At 41.8% G+C, this 14,614-nt stretch overlaps 1 protein-coding gene across 1 annotated transcript in view; it reads right to left on the bottom strand.

Annotated features, from left to right (window-relative positions):
* The window catches only part of Ube4A (Ubiquitination factor E4A), a 91,596-nt gene that overhangs the window by 73,273 nt on the left and 3,709 nt on the right, over positions 1–14,614 (bottom strand). Inside the window, exons 2-4 of the mRNA XM_068351209.1 lie at positions 7,853–7,977; positions 3,189–3,492; positions 140–467 (exon numbers count right to left, since the gene is read on the bottom strand). Coding sequence (XP_068207310.1) covers positions 140–467; positions 3,189–3,492; positions 7,853–7,968 — 748 coding nt within the window. The 5' untranslated portion in view covers positions 7,969–7,977. The remainder of the gene's footprint in view (positions 1–139; positions 468–3,188; positions 3,493–7,852; positions 7,978–14,614) is intronic.

Genomic DNA, 14,614 nt, shown 5'->3' with positions numbered 1-14,614 from the left:
TACTTTTACTTCTGGTAAAACAGCAGTTTCTATGGGAATTTTTCATTGCATGTGACAATTATCACAAAGGGACATAATGCTACTTTCTACCAAACACTGAACATCAAGCTGCAGTGCATAAAAATACCCAATGACTTACCTTGTGGAAGTTTTGTCAAGAGAGGGGCAAGTAGCGGTACAGATGCGTAAAAGTCGAAGACATCCACAACCTGATAATTATAAGGCATGAGAGAACACTGAGACATCTCCTTGGTGAGGTCCTTAATGAGTTGCATAAATGCATCTGGAACAGTGAGATGCTGATTTGCCAAAACATCCAAAAGTTTTCTGACAAGATCTTCTTCGGCTGCTTCTTTTCCTAGTCCTTTGTGAAGGATCTCTAACAACTGCTGATTAGGTACCTGTCCCGCATACAGTTCTGATTGCTCCAATGCTGTTGTTATGTTCTCTATAACACAATGTTTAACCTGGATAGGAAGAAATAGATGCAATTTCAGAATATGACTTACTCAAAGAGAAAAAATTACAGTAATGATTGCACTAGTATTTAAAAAAGATCTTTAAGTTAGTGTAACATTAAATTTTGGAAAATAAAATTGAAACACCCAAGACATTTTTTGTGGAAAATATCATCCTGAATAATTTTTTCATGAGCCATGTTGCTGAAAGACATTGAGAGAGAGCTGGAAAAAAGTTTCATACTACAGTATATACACGATAATAGTGTTGTTACTTCATAATACATTTTTTCTTTAAAACATTTGGGGATTATCAGGGAATATCTGAAATATATGGTATTTCTTGTTGATTTATTCCTGTTAGTTTAAAATAGAATCAAAATGGTGCTTGTGCAATAAAGAAAGATAAAGTGACCCCCCAAAAATCACAAATTTGGAGATAATTTGTATTTTTCCTAACTATACTGTACATGAATAAAAGATTTTGATGTATAAATTTAAATAAGACATTTCATTCAATGTGTTAACCAGATTCAAATTGGACTATTTTTAAAGTTGTTGATTGAGAGGGATTCTCACATTGGAGCTTTTAGTTATAAAGACCCTTGTAAATGGTGAAGGTATAGTTCCTTATACATCGTGCACCAGTGGTTTAACAATACCATCGGGTCCACGGCCCCTGCAATATAGGGTGCAAAGTAAAAAACCTGTGTCAACCTTGAGGCATATAGTACTGCATAGGCATGGGGGAGGAGAAGATTATTCAAATTAAAGTTTTTACTTCCAAAAACAAACAGTCATAGAGTAAAGCAAATTTCTTCTTTTATAAATTACTACAAGAGAGAAAATACATTTCATTCTCCTGTATTTAAGATTCTCTTTTGTTTACACTTAAGGAGAATTAACAGTTCAGGACCAGGTTAAAAAATGAAAAATTTTATAGATTGCTTTATGAAAGAAAATGTTTTCAACAATAAACAGAAACAGAAAGAGAAAATTTCCTTATACTTGTGTTAATCATTTAACAATAATGATCTATAACATATGGCAACTGTTTATGTTCAAGTCTTGGAGACATCTAGAGAGGACCAAGAACAATAAACATTAAAACTTATCTTAACCAATTTATTCAGATAACTTTACCAAACATGTATCTTTAGCAACAGTTAGCAGGTGAAGAACTACTAACTGTTGTAAAAATAATGCAGCACACGTGTCTCAAACCTACAATGAAATGGGCTCCCTATCGTTTGAGACATAATGCAACTAAAAGAAGTCTAAAGTTTATTCAAAATCATTTTAGAAAATTCTCTTTCTATTCTACCTAAGCCGTAAAATGTTCACGCCATTATTATAGTTAACATGCAGTTAATCATGAATACCTAAAAACTAGCTCTACTTCAGGTCTGGACATTATATTGAACACCAAGGTTTGAAGTTATGTTATTGTATTGGAAAATAGTGAAAGATACGTAAAAATAAAACTCATCCACAGTCATCTATGGATTTCCATGAACTAAATGCAAAGGAATATTGGTAAAGGTGTATACAAAATATGAATTTATTTATGTATGAAGACTCAAAGCTATCAGCTATTAACTCAACAGAACTTCTCAGAGGACAAGTAATAACATTCCTGAAAACAAAATAAACACCTTCACAAATAAATGAATTACTTTCACCAACATACATGGCAATTCCATTAGATATCCCCAATTAATACTTTAATAAATTAAAAACCATATAGGAAACACTCAATAATGACAGGAGAGATTGCAAATAACCACCATCAAAAGGTGTAATCATAATAACAGTTATATATTGGTTGATAATGAGTGCCTTGTAAACACCTTGTTGAATTATTTTACTTCACTTGTCAGCTCCTAATCTTGAGAAACCGGACTAGGGTGATAAGTTACTTCAAGTGAACACTTGAAAAATAGAAAATCTCTGATTTCCAAAATCTTTAAAAAAAAAAAAAAAAAAAAAAAAAAAAAAAAAAAAAAAAAAAAAAAAAAAGAGACTGATCTGAGTTACACTTACCCACCAGATGTCACCTTGATGGAAAGAAAACAGGAAATTCTAAGATTTTTGGGGTAATGTCAATATTAAATCAGCTTTGAAGCACAAAGTAATATAAACATCAGGGAAGGCTTATAGAAATAATCAAACCATAGCAATGTGAAGATGGATTGTGGGCTGCCCATGCACAATAGCCCAGGTCATGCTAGATAATAGCAGTCTTATTCAGTCATGTGAAGATGGTAACAATGCAAAATCCTTGGCCTGATTGAACATGATCACTACTTATGATTGAGCTGTGGTGCACTAAAAAGGAGCTGACAAGTTATAAAAGATATAAGAAGGAGAAGTTCAAATAATCAAATGATAAATTTTGATGCACAAGATGTACACTGTACAGTAATAGCAAAATCCCATCAAGTGACATTGTTTCAAATCTTGGCTCAAGTAAATCACATGTTTGTACCTTCATACAAAGACATGAATATTCATAGAAATTCTACTAGCAAAGCAAAAAGATGTAAATATCTTTTGTACATAAATAAACTCTGACTCATGAAAAAAAAAAACATATTATAAAGGAATACATGAAGACACAATCAGTTCAGTTATGTTTTATGTAAATATTATCCCTCTGCAAGATGATGGAACCATTAGTTTTAACCTTCAAATCAGAAATTAAATTTAGAAAAAAAAAAAAGAACAAACCTTTTCTATAACACATGAGAAAGGGCTATCTCTTTCAGCAAAGCATCTTCTGTAGATTTCATTTAAATACACTATAACTTGTGTTCGACTAGCTTCTGCGGAAGCAGCATCTCCATGACTGCTGCCAATTAAACAAGTTTCTGGAGATTCTAACAATAGCCGATCAAACAGCAGTAAGGGGAACGTCTCTTCATTCAGCGGTCCACCATCTTTGAGAAGAACACGAACACTTTTGTGTGGTATCTCTCTTGTAGTTAAGAGTAGTAATTTTTCCAAAAGAAGAGTTACAGCTTCATTGTTGTCTCTGCCAAGATGAAATCAAATTATTCTAAGTACAATGTGTATAACATATAGGAATTAATAGGCATGGAAAATCATTTTTCTACAAAGCTAGCTTATGGTAATAGAAAAAAGTAATTTTGACAAAGGTATCCCAATCAGATGAAATTCAATACTGAAATCTTGATACAGTGAGGGAGTCAAGAAAGCGGCCATAAGTATAATAATAGTACTCAAAGTATTTTACAAAATAGGAGGGCTAATTATACACACCCACTACCAGTCCTCTAATTTCTTAATTTGTTAACAAAGCTGTGCTTGCAAAATATATAACACAGTGAATGTTGGGTAGGACTTATTGAAAAAAAAATTAAATTTGTATTTTTCCTATCCATACAAACCTAAGACCTTTGACAGGAGTATGACTTCAGCCAACCTGGAATGGCTGTTAAGCTTAAAGAGGTACCTTTACTATGATCTGTGACCTAGGACCTTTTTGGTGATTGAGGAGAGCAGTATAACTTAAAAGTCTCAGGTTTGTATGGTTAAGAAAAATACAAATTGATTAAAAATTTTGTGATTTGTTCCAACACATAATACAAATCTTCGGCTTTTAATAAGAGACTCATACTGTACTTAAAGATCAGAACTCCATGTAACCCAACTGGCTGGTTTAATGCCCAGGAATTGTGAATGTACTTTGGTTCTATAAAATAAGAAACAAAACTGACTCCTGTCAAGTTCCTAATTAACTGAACATAGAAATGTCACAGGTGTTAGGCTAGGCCTCCACTAGGGCCTCGTGGATGGTCTAAAAAGAATATACTGTACTGGGGACTAGCAGACGGTCTAGGAAGAACAATGGATTGTCTAGGAAGGATCTGTATCCTTCCGGATAAGACTATCTGAAGGTAGACATTATGTGAGAAATGGGTAGACATACATTCTATTCATCATTTCCCTCATACAGAAGGAGGGGGGAGATACTGCAATACATATAAAATGTAAAGGAAAGAAAAAAAGCCAGACATTCTTACCTTCCATTCGTGGACTTATGTCGCAACCGTTATCTAAAACGAGATGCTTCTTGTCCTGTGAGGGAGCCAAGATCACTGCACAACCTGTTAAGCAACAACCATAGCCCAAAAGAGAATGTGTCCAGGGACTTGTGGCCATAAGTAGTGAACTGTGAAGGTTGTCTAGCATCCCAAACTCCTGCATTCAGCACTTATGCCAGGGGCAGATTCTCTTGCGATTTTGTAAGCTTGTGCTTTAGATGGACCACTCTAGGGTTCCCAAGAAGCAGAGTACATGCACTTAATAGTCTCACAAAACTAGAAAGAGACTGTGCTCATGGAGATCAGCTTCTTAACTCTTCCGATGCTCGGAAACAACCTCTTATGCTCTGGTCTGAAGCACTGGATTCCCATAAAGTAGTGCCATAGCACCCTCACAAGACACAGCAGTAGAACATCCCAATCACTAGTCACGTCTAAAAGAGACGAGATGGATGACTCAAACCTAGGGTCGTGGATGGCAGGGTTTTGAGTCTTAGCCGCAACTCAAAATGAAGTTTATCAGGATGTTCTCCTATCCATTGGATTGACTAATGGCTTTAGTGATGCTATGCAACTCGCCTACTCTCTTTGCTGAGCTTAAAGACAGTAAGAAAACAGTCTTAAGTTTCAAACACCTATCAGATGCGCTTCCTAATGGCTCATACAGTGCACATTTAAGAGCTGAGAACCTTCGTAACATCCCCAGCTGGGGGTCAGAGTTCTCTGGGAGGATAGGACTACGCAACACTTGTCATAAGCATGGACAACTCCCACAATGAGGAGAGATCCAGACCTTTCAGTTTGAAACTTGTCTTAGGGCTGAACGATAACCTTTTACAGCAAAGACAAAGGAGCTTGTCACAGGAAAGGTAGACAAGGTAATCTGCAATTAATTATAGAGAGGCTCCAACTGGAGAAGTATCCCATCTACAACACCAATCACAGAAGTTGGCTCACTTTACAGCAATATCTAGACATCTGTGCAGTGCCTTATGAAAAGCCTTTCAATCGGAGGAGATCCTGGATAGTCTCTACCCATGAAGTGATAAGGAGGCCACTGAGTTGTGGAATTTCTGCAGATGAGGCTGATAGAGAAAGTTGGGCCATTGGGGGCAGTTCTACTGGTACCGCAACTAAGAACATCAGCAAGTCCAGAAACAATACATCATATGACCACTTGGGAGCCACCAGGGTTAGCTTGGCATTCAAGATTGTGAAGTCTGTAGATTAATTGATGTACAGTATCAGGCAAAAGGGTGGAAAGGAGTAACAGAATGAGAGCTGATGAAAGGAAGGTGGTAACTGTCACAAAGGAATTTCACCACCACTGAATGGGTTAGCGGGATGTCCTCCAAGAGGAGCATGAAATCATGTGAAAACCATTCGCGATGGATATTGGAATTTGTAATTATTACACATGAACAAAGAATTCCCAGTAGGCGCAAGTCATCAGCTTGCGTTGATTAAGTCCCTGCCCTGCTTACTGGGGACATCACTGGGGCCATTGATACTGGGGACACACCAACCATGCTTTTCCCCACTGGTATCACCATGAGAGACACTGGCACAGGGGACACTGGGGATGAAGCAACCTCAACTACCAGCTTCCCAAACAAGGTCACAGAGGACCTACCTGAAAGACCTAACAAGTGTCAAGACTTCCTTATATCAAAATCATTGTCAGCAATGGGAGAAAAGCCTCAATCTTTCAATGGGGTGCGGTGAACACGGGGAGAACCCCACATGGTACCAGAACCTGAAAAGCCTGCTGACAAAGCACTGAAGGCTCCCTGTTCCTGACGCATACTCACTGGAGACTCGGCCAAGGGTGCACGCTCAGAAGTGGCAATAGCAGACACACCCAATGAGAGGATGGAAGAGGCGGAAGACTTCTTCGGTATCTTCTTGGGCATTGCTAAGATAGACCCAGGAAAAGCCATAGCTCTCTTCCTTGCCTTTAAGGCATATGCCTACCACTACACAGGAGGCCACAACCTACACTCAGCACATGGGAAAGATTGCGAACAATCGTGCCCTGAGTGTGGATCTACAGCCGGTTTAGCAATTATCTGGTTGCAACGCCCACCTTTTTCCTGTACTTACAAATTTCTTGTTTCACATCCATAATTCACATGTACAGCAAGCATTCACTGGTAAGGGGACAACAGTATGTCCCTAACCATTGCAGCTAAAGACAAAAGTGAAGTGCTTTCTAACAGGTGGAGAGGTAGGGTTACTCGCCAGCGCTCCCCACATGTCGTTAACTATTTCGCTAACGAATTCAATAGCCGTTCCATCTCCACTAAAGAATATGTTCCCTATTCTAAAGGATGAAAAGTTTGTATATGTACATAAACAAACCTCACTTCAGGACAATAAGAGAAGCATAACATAACTTCTGAAAACTTTGGCAAACAAACAAAAAATAGCAAAGGTATTTTACATGGTAGCTCTAAACAAATTTTCATCTAATCACTAACTATCTTAGACCTGTTAACCATTTGTTACCTGATGGCAACAAGAAGAAAAGTGATTAAGGTTATAAGCAAATGATAATTACAGTTCAGAAATCTGGTGGTAAGGATGTGTAAATACCAAGGAAAACTTAATTATTTGCTATTTCTTATCATTAAGCTCACAGTTGAAGCATGTACTGTATAAGACTATTAGGGAAGATTAATTAAAATAATCAATCTCTTATATAAACAATAAACATTATTCAAAATCAACAAATAAGACAAAGAAAGAGTGCTGCATGCAAGAGAACTCATCTCAAGGCTGGAAAGCCATAGTGCAGATACCCTTAGTTGTAATATTACCGCTCAGCATAAGTATTTTTCAGTAATGTGGCACATGATATAACTTAGAGGTCAATGAAGAAAAGCATAATTATAAAAGTTAAACAATCTTATTCAAAGATGGGGAAAAATATCTAGAGGAGTCCTACAATTAGACAGGTTGTCTTTGATTTAACATTTCCATGAAAAGAAACAAATGATGGTATTTCCTGATAAAGTAATTAAACAAAAGATGGCCTTTTATGAAACAATTATTTGCTACAGCATCTAATCTATTGTGCAGATTTGACACTCAGCCAGTTATACCTTTTGTGCATTTATGGAATAATTAAGTTTGTCTACTATATGCATACTGTTCAGTATTTATAAAGTTCTTAATGACATTTGAAACTGTAAAACAAACCTTAACAATAGGCTATCAGATTGCAACATAACATGCATAAGTGAAATATAATCATACAACTAATCTAACACTTGTTTATAATACTATGCTAAATAGAAGTCCTTTTTCAGATGTACTGAAAATTACCTTGTAATTTCTTGGTGCTCCGGTTTATCAGGCTGAGTTGTCTTCATAAAAACTTCAGCCTCCTTAACAGAACTGAACAGGGCAGCAAAAGGGTTATTCTGTAGATTCTCTGACATCTTGCAAGACTGCAAAAAAAGTTAAAAATATTTCATATAATAATAGCATAGCTACATTTCGTTTACTTTTAGCATACTAAAAGTATGGATTGGTGATTTTTACAATAATATGTTATTTTGATTATAAAATAAATTTTTGAATATACTTACCCGGTGATTATATAGCTGCAACTCTCTTGCTCGACAGACAACTCTACGGTAAAAACTCGCCAGCGATCGCTACACAGGTTCCAGGTGTGCCCAACAGCGCCATCTGTCGACCAGATACCCAGTTCTCAATGTAAACAAAGACTCAATTTTCTCCTCGTCCCACTGCGTCTCTATTGGGGAGGAAGGGAGGGTCATTTAATTTATAATCACCGGGTAAGTATATTCAAAAATTTATTTTATAATCAAAATAACATTTTTCAATATTTAACTTAGCCGGTGATTATATAGCTGATTCACACCCAGGGGGGTGGGTAGAGACCAGCAATATATGTTTACACTTTTATGAGCTAAGAGTTTTTTTTTCATTTTAGAAGTTATCAAAATAACAAAAACAAAATAAATAGGTACCTGGTAAGGAAGTCGACTTGAACAATTACTCTGCCTTTTAAGTACGTCTTCCTTACGGAGCCTCGCGATCCTCTTAGGATGCTGATCGACCCCTAGGATCTGAAGTATCAAGGGTTGCAACCCATACAACAGGACCTCATCAAAACCCCTAATCTAGGCGCTCTCAAGAAATGACTTTGACCACCCGCCAAATCAACCAGGATGCGAAAGGCTTCTTAGCCTTCCGGACAACCCAAAAAAACAACAATAAAAACATTTCAAGAGAAAGATTAAAAGGGTATGGAATTAGGGAATTGTAGTGGTTGAGCCCTCACCCACTACTGCACTCGCTGCTACGAATGGTCCCAGTGTGTAGCAGTCCTCGTAAAGAGACTGGACATCCTTTAGATAAAAAGACGCAAACACTGACTTGCTTCTCCAGTAGGTTGCGTCCATTATACTTCGCAGAGATCTATTTTGCTTAAAGGCCACGGAAGTTGCGACAGCTCTAACTTCGTGTGTCCTCACCTTCAGTAATGCTTGGTCTTCCTCACTCAGATGGGAATGAGCTTCTCGTATTAACAGTCTGATAAAGTAGGATAAAGCATTCTTTGACATAGGCAAAGATGGTTTCTTAACTGAACACCATAAAGCTTCAGATTGGCCTCGTAAAGGTTTAGTTCGCTTTAAATAGAACTTAAGAGCTCTCACAGGGCATAAGACTCTTTCTAGTTCATTGCCTACCATATTCGATAAGCTGGGAATATCGAACGATTTCGGCCAAGGTCGAGAAGGCAGCTCATTTTTGGCTAGAAAACCAAGTTGTAGCGAACATGTAGCTTTTTCTGACGAAAATCCGATGTTCTTGCTGAAGGCATGAATCTCACTGACTCTTTTAGCTGTGGCTAAGCATACCAGGAAAAGTGTCTTTAAAGTGAGATCTTTCAGGGAGGCTGATTGTAGCGGCTCAAACCTGTCTGACATGAGGAATCTTAGTACCACGTCTAAATTCCAACCAGGTGTAACCAAACGACGCTCCTTCGTGGTCTCAAAAGACTTAAGGAGGTCCTGAAGATCTTTATTGTTGGAAAGATCTAAGCCTCTATGCCGGAAGACCGATGCCAACATGCTTCTGTAGCCCTTGATAGTGGGAGCTGAAAGGGATCGTCCTTTTCTCAGGTATAAGAGAAAGTCAGCTATTTGAGCTACAGAGGTACTGGTCGAGGATACAGAGACTGACTTGCACCAGTTTCGGAATATTTCCGACTTCGATTGGTAGACTCTAAGGGTGGATGCTCTCCTTGCTCTAGCAATCGCACTGGCTGCCTCCTTCGAAAAGCCTCTAGCTCTCGAGAGTCTTTCGATAGTCTGAAGGCAGTCAGACGAAGAGCGTGGAGGCTTTGGTGTACCTTCTTTACGTGTGGCTGACGTAGAAGGTCCACCCTTAGAGGAAGACTTCTGGGAACGTCTACTAGCCATCGAAGTACCTCGGTGAACCATTCTCTCGCAGGCCAGAGGGGAGCAACTAGCGTCAACCTTGTCCCTTCGTGAGAGGCGAACTTCTGCAGTACCTTGTTGACAATCTTGAATGGTGGGAATGCGTATAGATCTAGATGTGACCAATCTAGGAGAAAGGCATCTATATGTATTGCTGCTGGGTCTGGGACTGGTGAGCAATATATTGGGAGCCTCTTGGTCAGCGAGGTTGCAAAGAGATCTATGGTTGGTTGGCCCCAAGTGGCCCAAAGTCTCTTGCATACATCCTTGTGGAGGGTCCATTCCGTTGGAATTACTTGCCCCTTCCGACTGAGACAATCTGCCATGACATTCAAGTTGCCTTGGATGAACCTCGTTACTAGTGATATGTTTTGACCTTTTGACCAGATGAGCAGGTCCCTTGCGATCTCGTACAACGTCAGTGAGTGGGTCCCTCCTTGCTTGGAGATGTACGCCAAGGCAGTGGTGTTGTCCGAGTTCACTTCCACCACTTTGCCTCGAAGGAGAGACCTGAAGCTTTTCAAGGCCAGATGTACTGCCAGCAGCTCCTTGCAGTTGATATGCATGATCCTTTGACTCGAGTTCCACAGTCCCGAACATTCCCGACCGTCTAATGTCGCGCCCCAGCCTACGTCCGATGCGTCCGAGAAGAGAACGAGGTTGGGAGTCTGAACAGCCAGGGGAAGACCCTCTCTTAGGTTGATACTGTCCTTCCACCAAGTCAGGCAAGACTTCATCTTCTCGGAAATGGGGATCGAGACCGCTTCTAGCGTCTTGTCCTTTTTCCAGTGAAATGCTAGACGGTATTGAAGAGGACGGAGGTGTAGTCTTCCTAATGACACAAATTGTTCCAGGGATGATAGCGTCCCTACCAGACTCATCCACTGCCTGACTGAGCAGTGTTCCTTCTTCAGCATGTTCTGGATGCATAACTGGGCTTGGCTTATTCTGGGGGCCGACGGAAAAGCCCGAAAAGCTAGACTGTGAATCTCCATCCCTAAATACACAATAGTTTGGGATGGGACCAGTTGTGACTTTTCCATATTGACAAGGAGACCCAATTCCTTGGTCAGATCTAGAGTCCACTTTAGATCCTTCAGACAGCGACGACTGGAAGAGGCTCTGAGAAGCCAGTCGTCCAAATAAAGGGAGGCTCGGATGTCCGATAAATGGAGGAATTTGGCTACATTCCTCATCAGCCTCGTAAACACAAGAGGAGCTGTGCTTAGGCCAAAGCACAGGGCTTGAAACTGGTAGACCACCTTTTCGAAAACGAATCTCAGAAAAGGTTGGGAGTCCGGGTGGATGGGGACGTGGAAGTAGGCGTCCCTTAGGTCTAATGAGACCATCCAGTCTTCCCTTCTGACCGCTGCTAAGACTGACTTTGTGGTCTCCATGGAGAACGTCTGCTTTGTGACAAAGACATTCAGAGCACTGACGTCTAGCACCGGCCTCCACCCTCCTGTCTTCTTGGGAACCAAGAAGAGGCGGTTGTAGAATCCCGGAGATTGAAGGTCCGAGACTTTGACCACCGCTCCCTTCTCTAGTAAAAGAGACACTTCCCGTTTCAAGGCTCGTCTCTTGTCTTCCTCTCTGTACCTGGGAGAGAGATCGATGGGAGACGTTGCTAGAGGGGGTTTCCGTACAAAAGGGATCTTGTACCCCTCTCTGAGCAACTTCACAGATTGTGCATCTGCGCCTCTCTTCTCCCAGGTCTGCCAGAAGTTCTTGAGTCTGGCTCCCACTGCTGTCTGAAGATGCGGGCAGTCAGACTCTGCCCTTATAGGACTTGGATCCTTTCTTCCCTCGTTTCCCTTCGGCACGAGCACCTCCTCTGCTGGAGGCTCTGCCACGAAAGGGCGGAATAAAACGGGACGCTGGAGTGTCCATCCTTGGTCTAGCTGACAAGGTAGGCAAAGGGGGAGCTTTGCGAGCTGAGGACGCAACAAGATCGTGAGTGTCCTTCTGCACTAACGAAGCGGCTATTTCCTTAATCAGGACTTCTGGAAAAAGGCACTTGGAGAGAGGAGCAAAGAGAAGCTCAGATCTCTGGCACGGTGTAACTCCAGCTGAAAGGAATGAGCAGAGATTTTCTCGCTTTTTTAGGACTCCGGACACAAATGATGCAGCAAGCTCATTAGACCCATCACGTACGGCATTGTCCATGCAGGACATAATGAGCAAGGAAGTCTCTTTATCTGTCGAAGAGATCTTCCTGCTTAGGGCTCCTAGACACCAGTCTAAGAAGTTAAAAACTTCGAAGGCCCTAAAGATTCCTTTCAAAAGGTGGTCCAGGTCCGAAGATGACCAACATATCTTTGAGCGTCTCATGGCAAGGCGGCGGGGAGAGTCTACAAGACTTGAGAAGTCGCCCTGGGCAGAGGCAGGAACTCCCAAGCCGAGAACTTCTCCCGTGGCATACCAGACGCTCGATCTAGAAGAGAGTCTAGCAGGGGGAAAAGCAAAGGCTGTCTTCCCTAAACTCTTCTTGGACTGCAACCATTCTCCTATCACCCGCAAAGCTCTCTTGGACGAGCGTGCGAGGACGAGTCTAGTAAAGGCAGGTGTGGTAGACGGCATGCCTAACACAAACTCTGAAGGCGGAGAACGAGGAGCCACAGAAACAAACTGGTCAGGAAACAGCTCTTTGAAAATGGCCAAAACTTTTCTAAAGTCCAAAGAGGGTTGAGTAGACTTCAGGCTCGTCCAATTCTGATTGTGGTTCATCTATAAGTGCAGCAACATCATCATCAGAACGTTCCTCATCCGACAACTGATGAGGAAACGGCAACGGAGTGGGTAACGGCTGGTTCGCTGAGTCCGGTCGCACTGGTGCATGCGTGACTGAGCCGGACGCAACGTCATGGAACTGCTGCCCAGTCTGTGAGCTGGCAACAACCATGGCAGCGCGGGGACGCACAGCGTCTACTCCAGACTGTCTAGACTGATGTGGGTGCGCAGTGGAAACCACACTGGGTTGCGGAGGTTGACGCACCGCGTCAAAACAAAGCAACTCTGACGGTTGTTGAACATCCAGAACGTCAACGGCAACCTCCGTGCGTCGCTTAACGTCAACATGCGGCTGGCAGATCACACTGGAACGCATGGGTGGAGGAACTCTCTCAACTGGAGTGCGTGAGAAGGTTACCTCAGCGTCCACAGAACGCACAACCGATCGCGTGGAGGGTTGTAGGCTAGGTACTGCACTAGCTGGTACGGCAGCAACCTTCTCCGCACGAAAGTCCTGCATCAGAGACGTAAGTTTAGACTGCAGGTCTTGCAGTAGAGACCACTTAGGGTCTACGGGAGCAGGTGCGGCGACAGACGGTGTTACAGTCTGAAGCGGTACCGCTTTGCCTCTCTTAGGCGGTGAGCAGTCATCGGATGACGGCAACGAGTCCGAACTGACCCAGTGGCTACAACCGGGCCGTTGGACTTGTGCTGAAGGGACCGATTTACGTTTTAACGGTCGCGAGACCTTGGTCCAAAGTTTCTTGCGAGAAACACCTTCAGGAGACGAGGTATAAATGGGCTCTCTCGTCTTAGTTAGGTAGGAGCGATCTTGGGTAGATACGCCCGATACCACGGAGGGAACGTCTGTTCGCTGATTAAAGCCTCTCGAACCCATGCGTCGTACGACATTGCTTCTCCTCTGGACTTGGGGGCTTGCAAGAGGTCCCGGACTAGGAGGACGACAGGCACGAACAGACAAACCCTCAAGCGCAACACTATCCACAACACTATCACTTGGCACTTTAGCACTTCCCACTGCACTTTGGCACTTAAGCTCCTTCACATCCGCCATGAGCTGATTACGGTCACTAGCAAGGGATTCAACTCTCTCACCCAGAGCCTGGATGGCATGCATCATATCAGCCATCGATGGTTCCTGAGTGCCAGGAGGGGGGTTAGGAGCAACCACTACAGGGGAAGGAATAGGTTGTGGGGCATGAGGAGAGGATATATCAATAGAACGAGAAGAACTTCTCCTAACTCTATCTCTCTCTAGCCTACGTGTGTACTTTTGAAATTCGATAAAATCGAATTCCGAAAGGCCAACGCACTCCTCACACCGATCTTCCAATTGACAGGTTTTATCCCGACAATTGGAACAAACAGTGTGAGGATCGATAGAAGCCTTCGGAAGACGCCTAGAACAGTCCCTAGCATTGCATTTCCTAAATTTGGGGACTTGTGAAGGGTCAGCCATTTTGAATTGGTCAAGGGAAATTCCAAAAAACGATCAAAAAGTCATCAACAAAGAATCCGTTATCAAAAAGAGTTCAAGGATTTATGTGAAGAGAAACCCTGCACAGGGAAAGCTCAAAACTAGAATATAGTACTTCACCAATTAGATGTGAAAAACTCCAGTTTAGCAACAGCGAGTAAAGTACGTCTTGTCGACACCTCGACAGAGAGAAAATTGAGTCTCTGTTTACATTGAGAGCTGGGTATCTGGTCGACAGATGGCGCTGTTGGGCACACCCGCAACCTGTGTAGCGATCGCTGGCGAGTTTTTCCGTAGAGTTGTCTGTCGAGCAACAGAGTTGCAGCTATATAATCACCGGCTAAGTTAAATATTGAAAATTGTATTTTTCCAAGCTATATTTAC

Source organism: Palaemon carinicauda, chromosome 27, assembly GCF_036898095.1.
Source record: "Palaemon carinicauda isolate YSFRI2023 chromosome 27, ASM3689809v2, whole genome shotgun sequence".
NCBI classification, from domain to species: Eukaryota; Metazoa; Arthropoda; class Malacostraca; order Decapoda; family Palaemonidae; genus Palaemon; species Palaemon carinicauda.
Note: the sequence above shows the minus strand (reverse complement) of the source record. Positions and strands in the feature narration are given on the sequence as shown.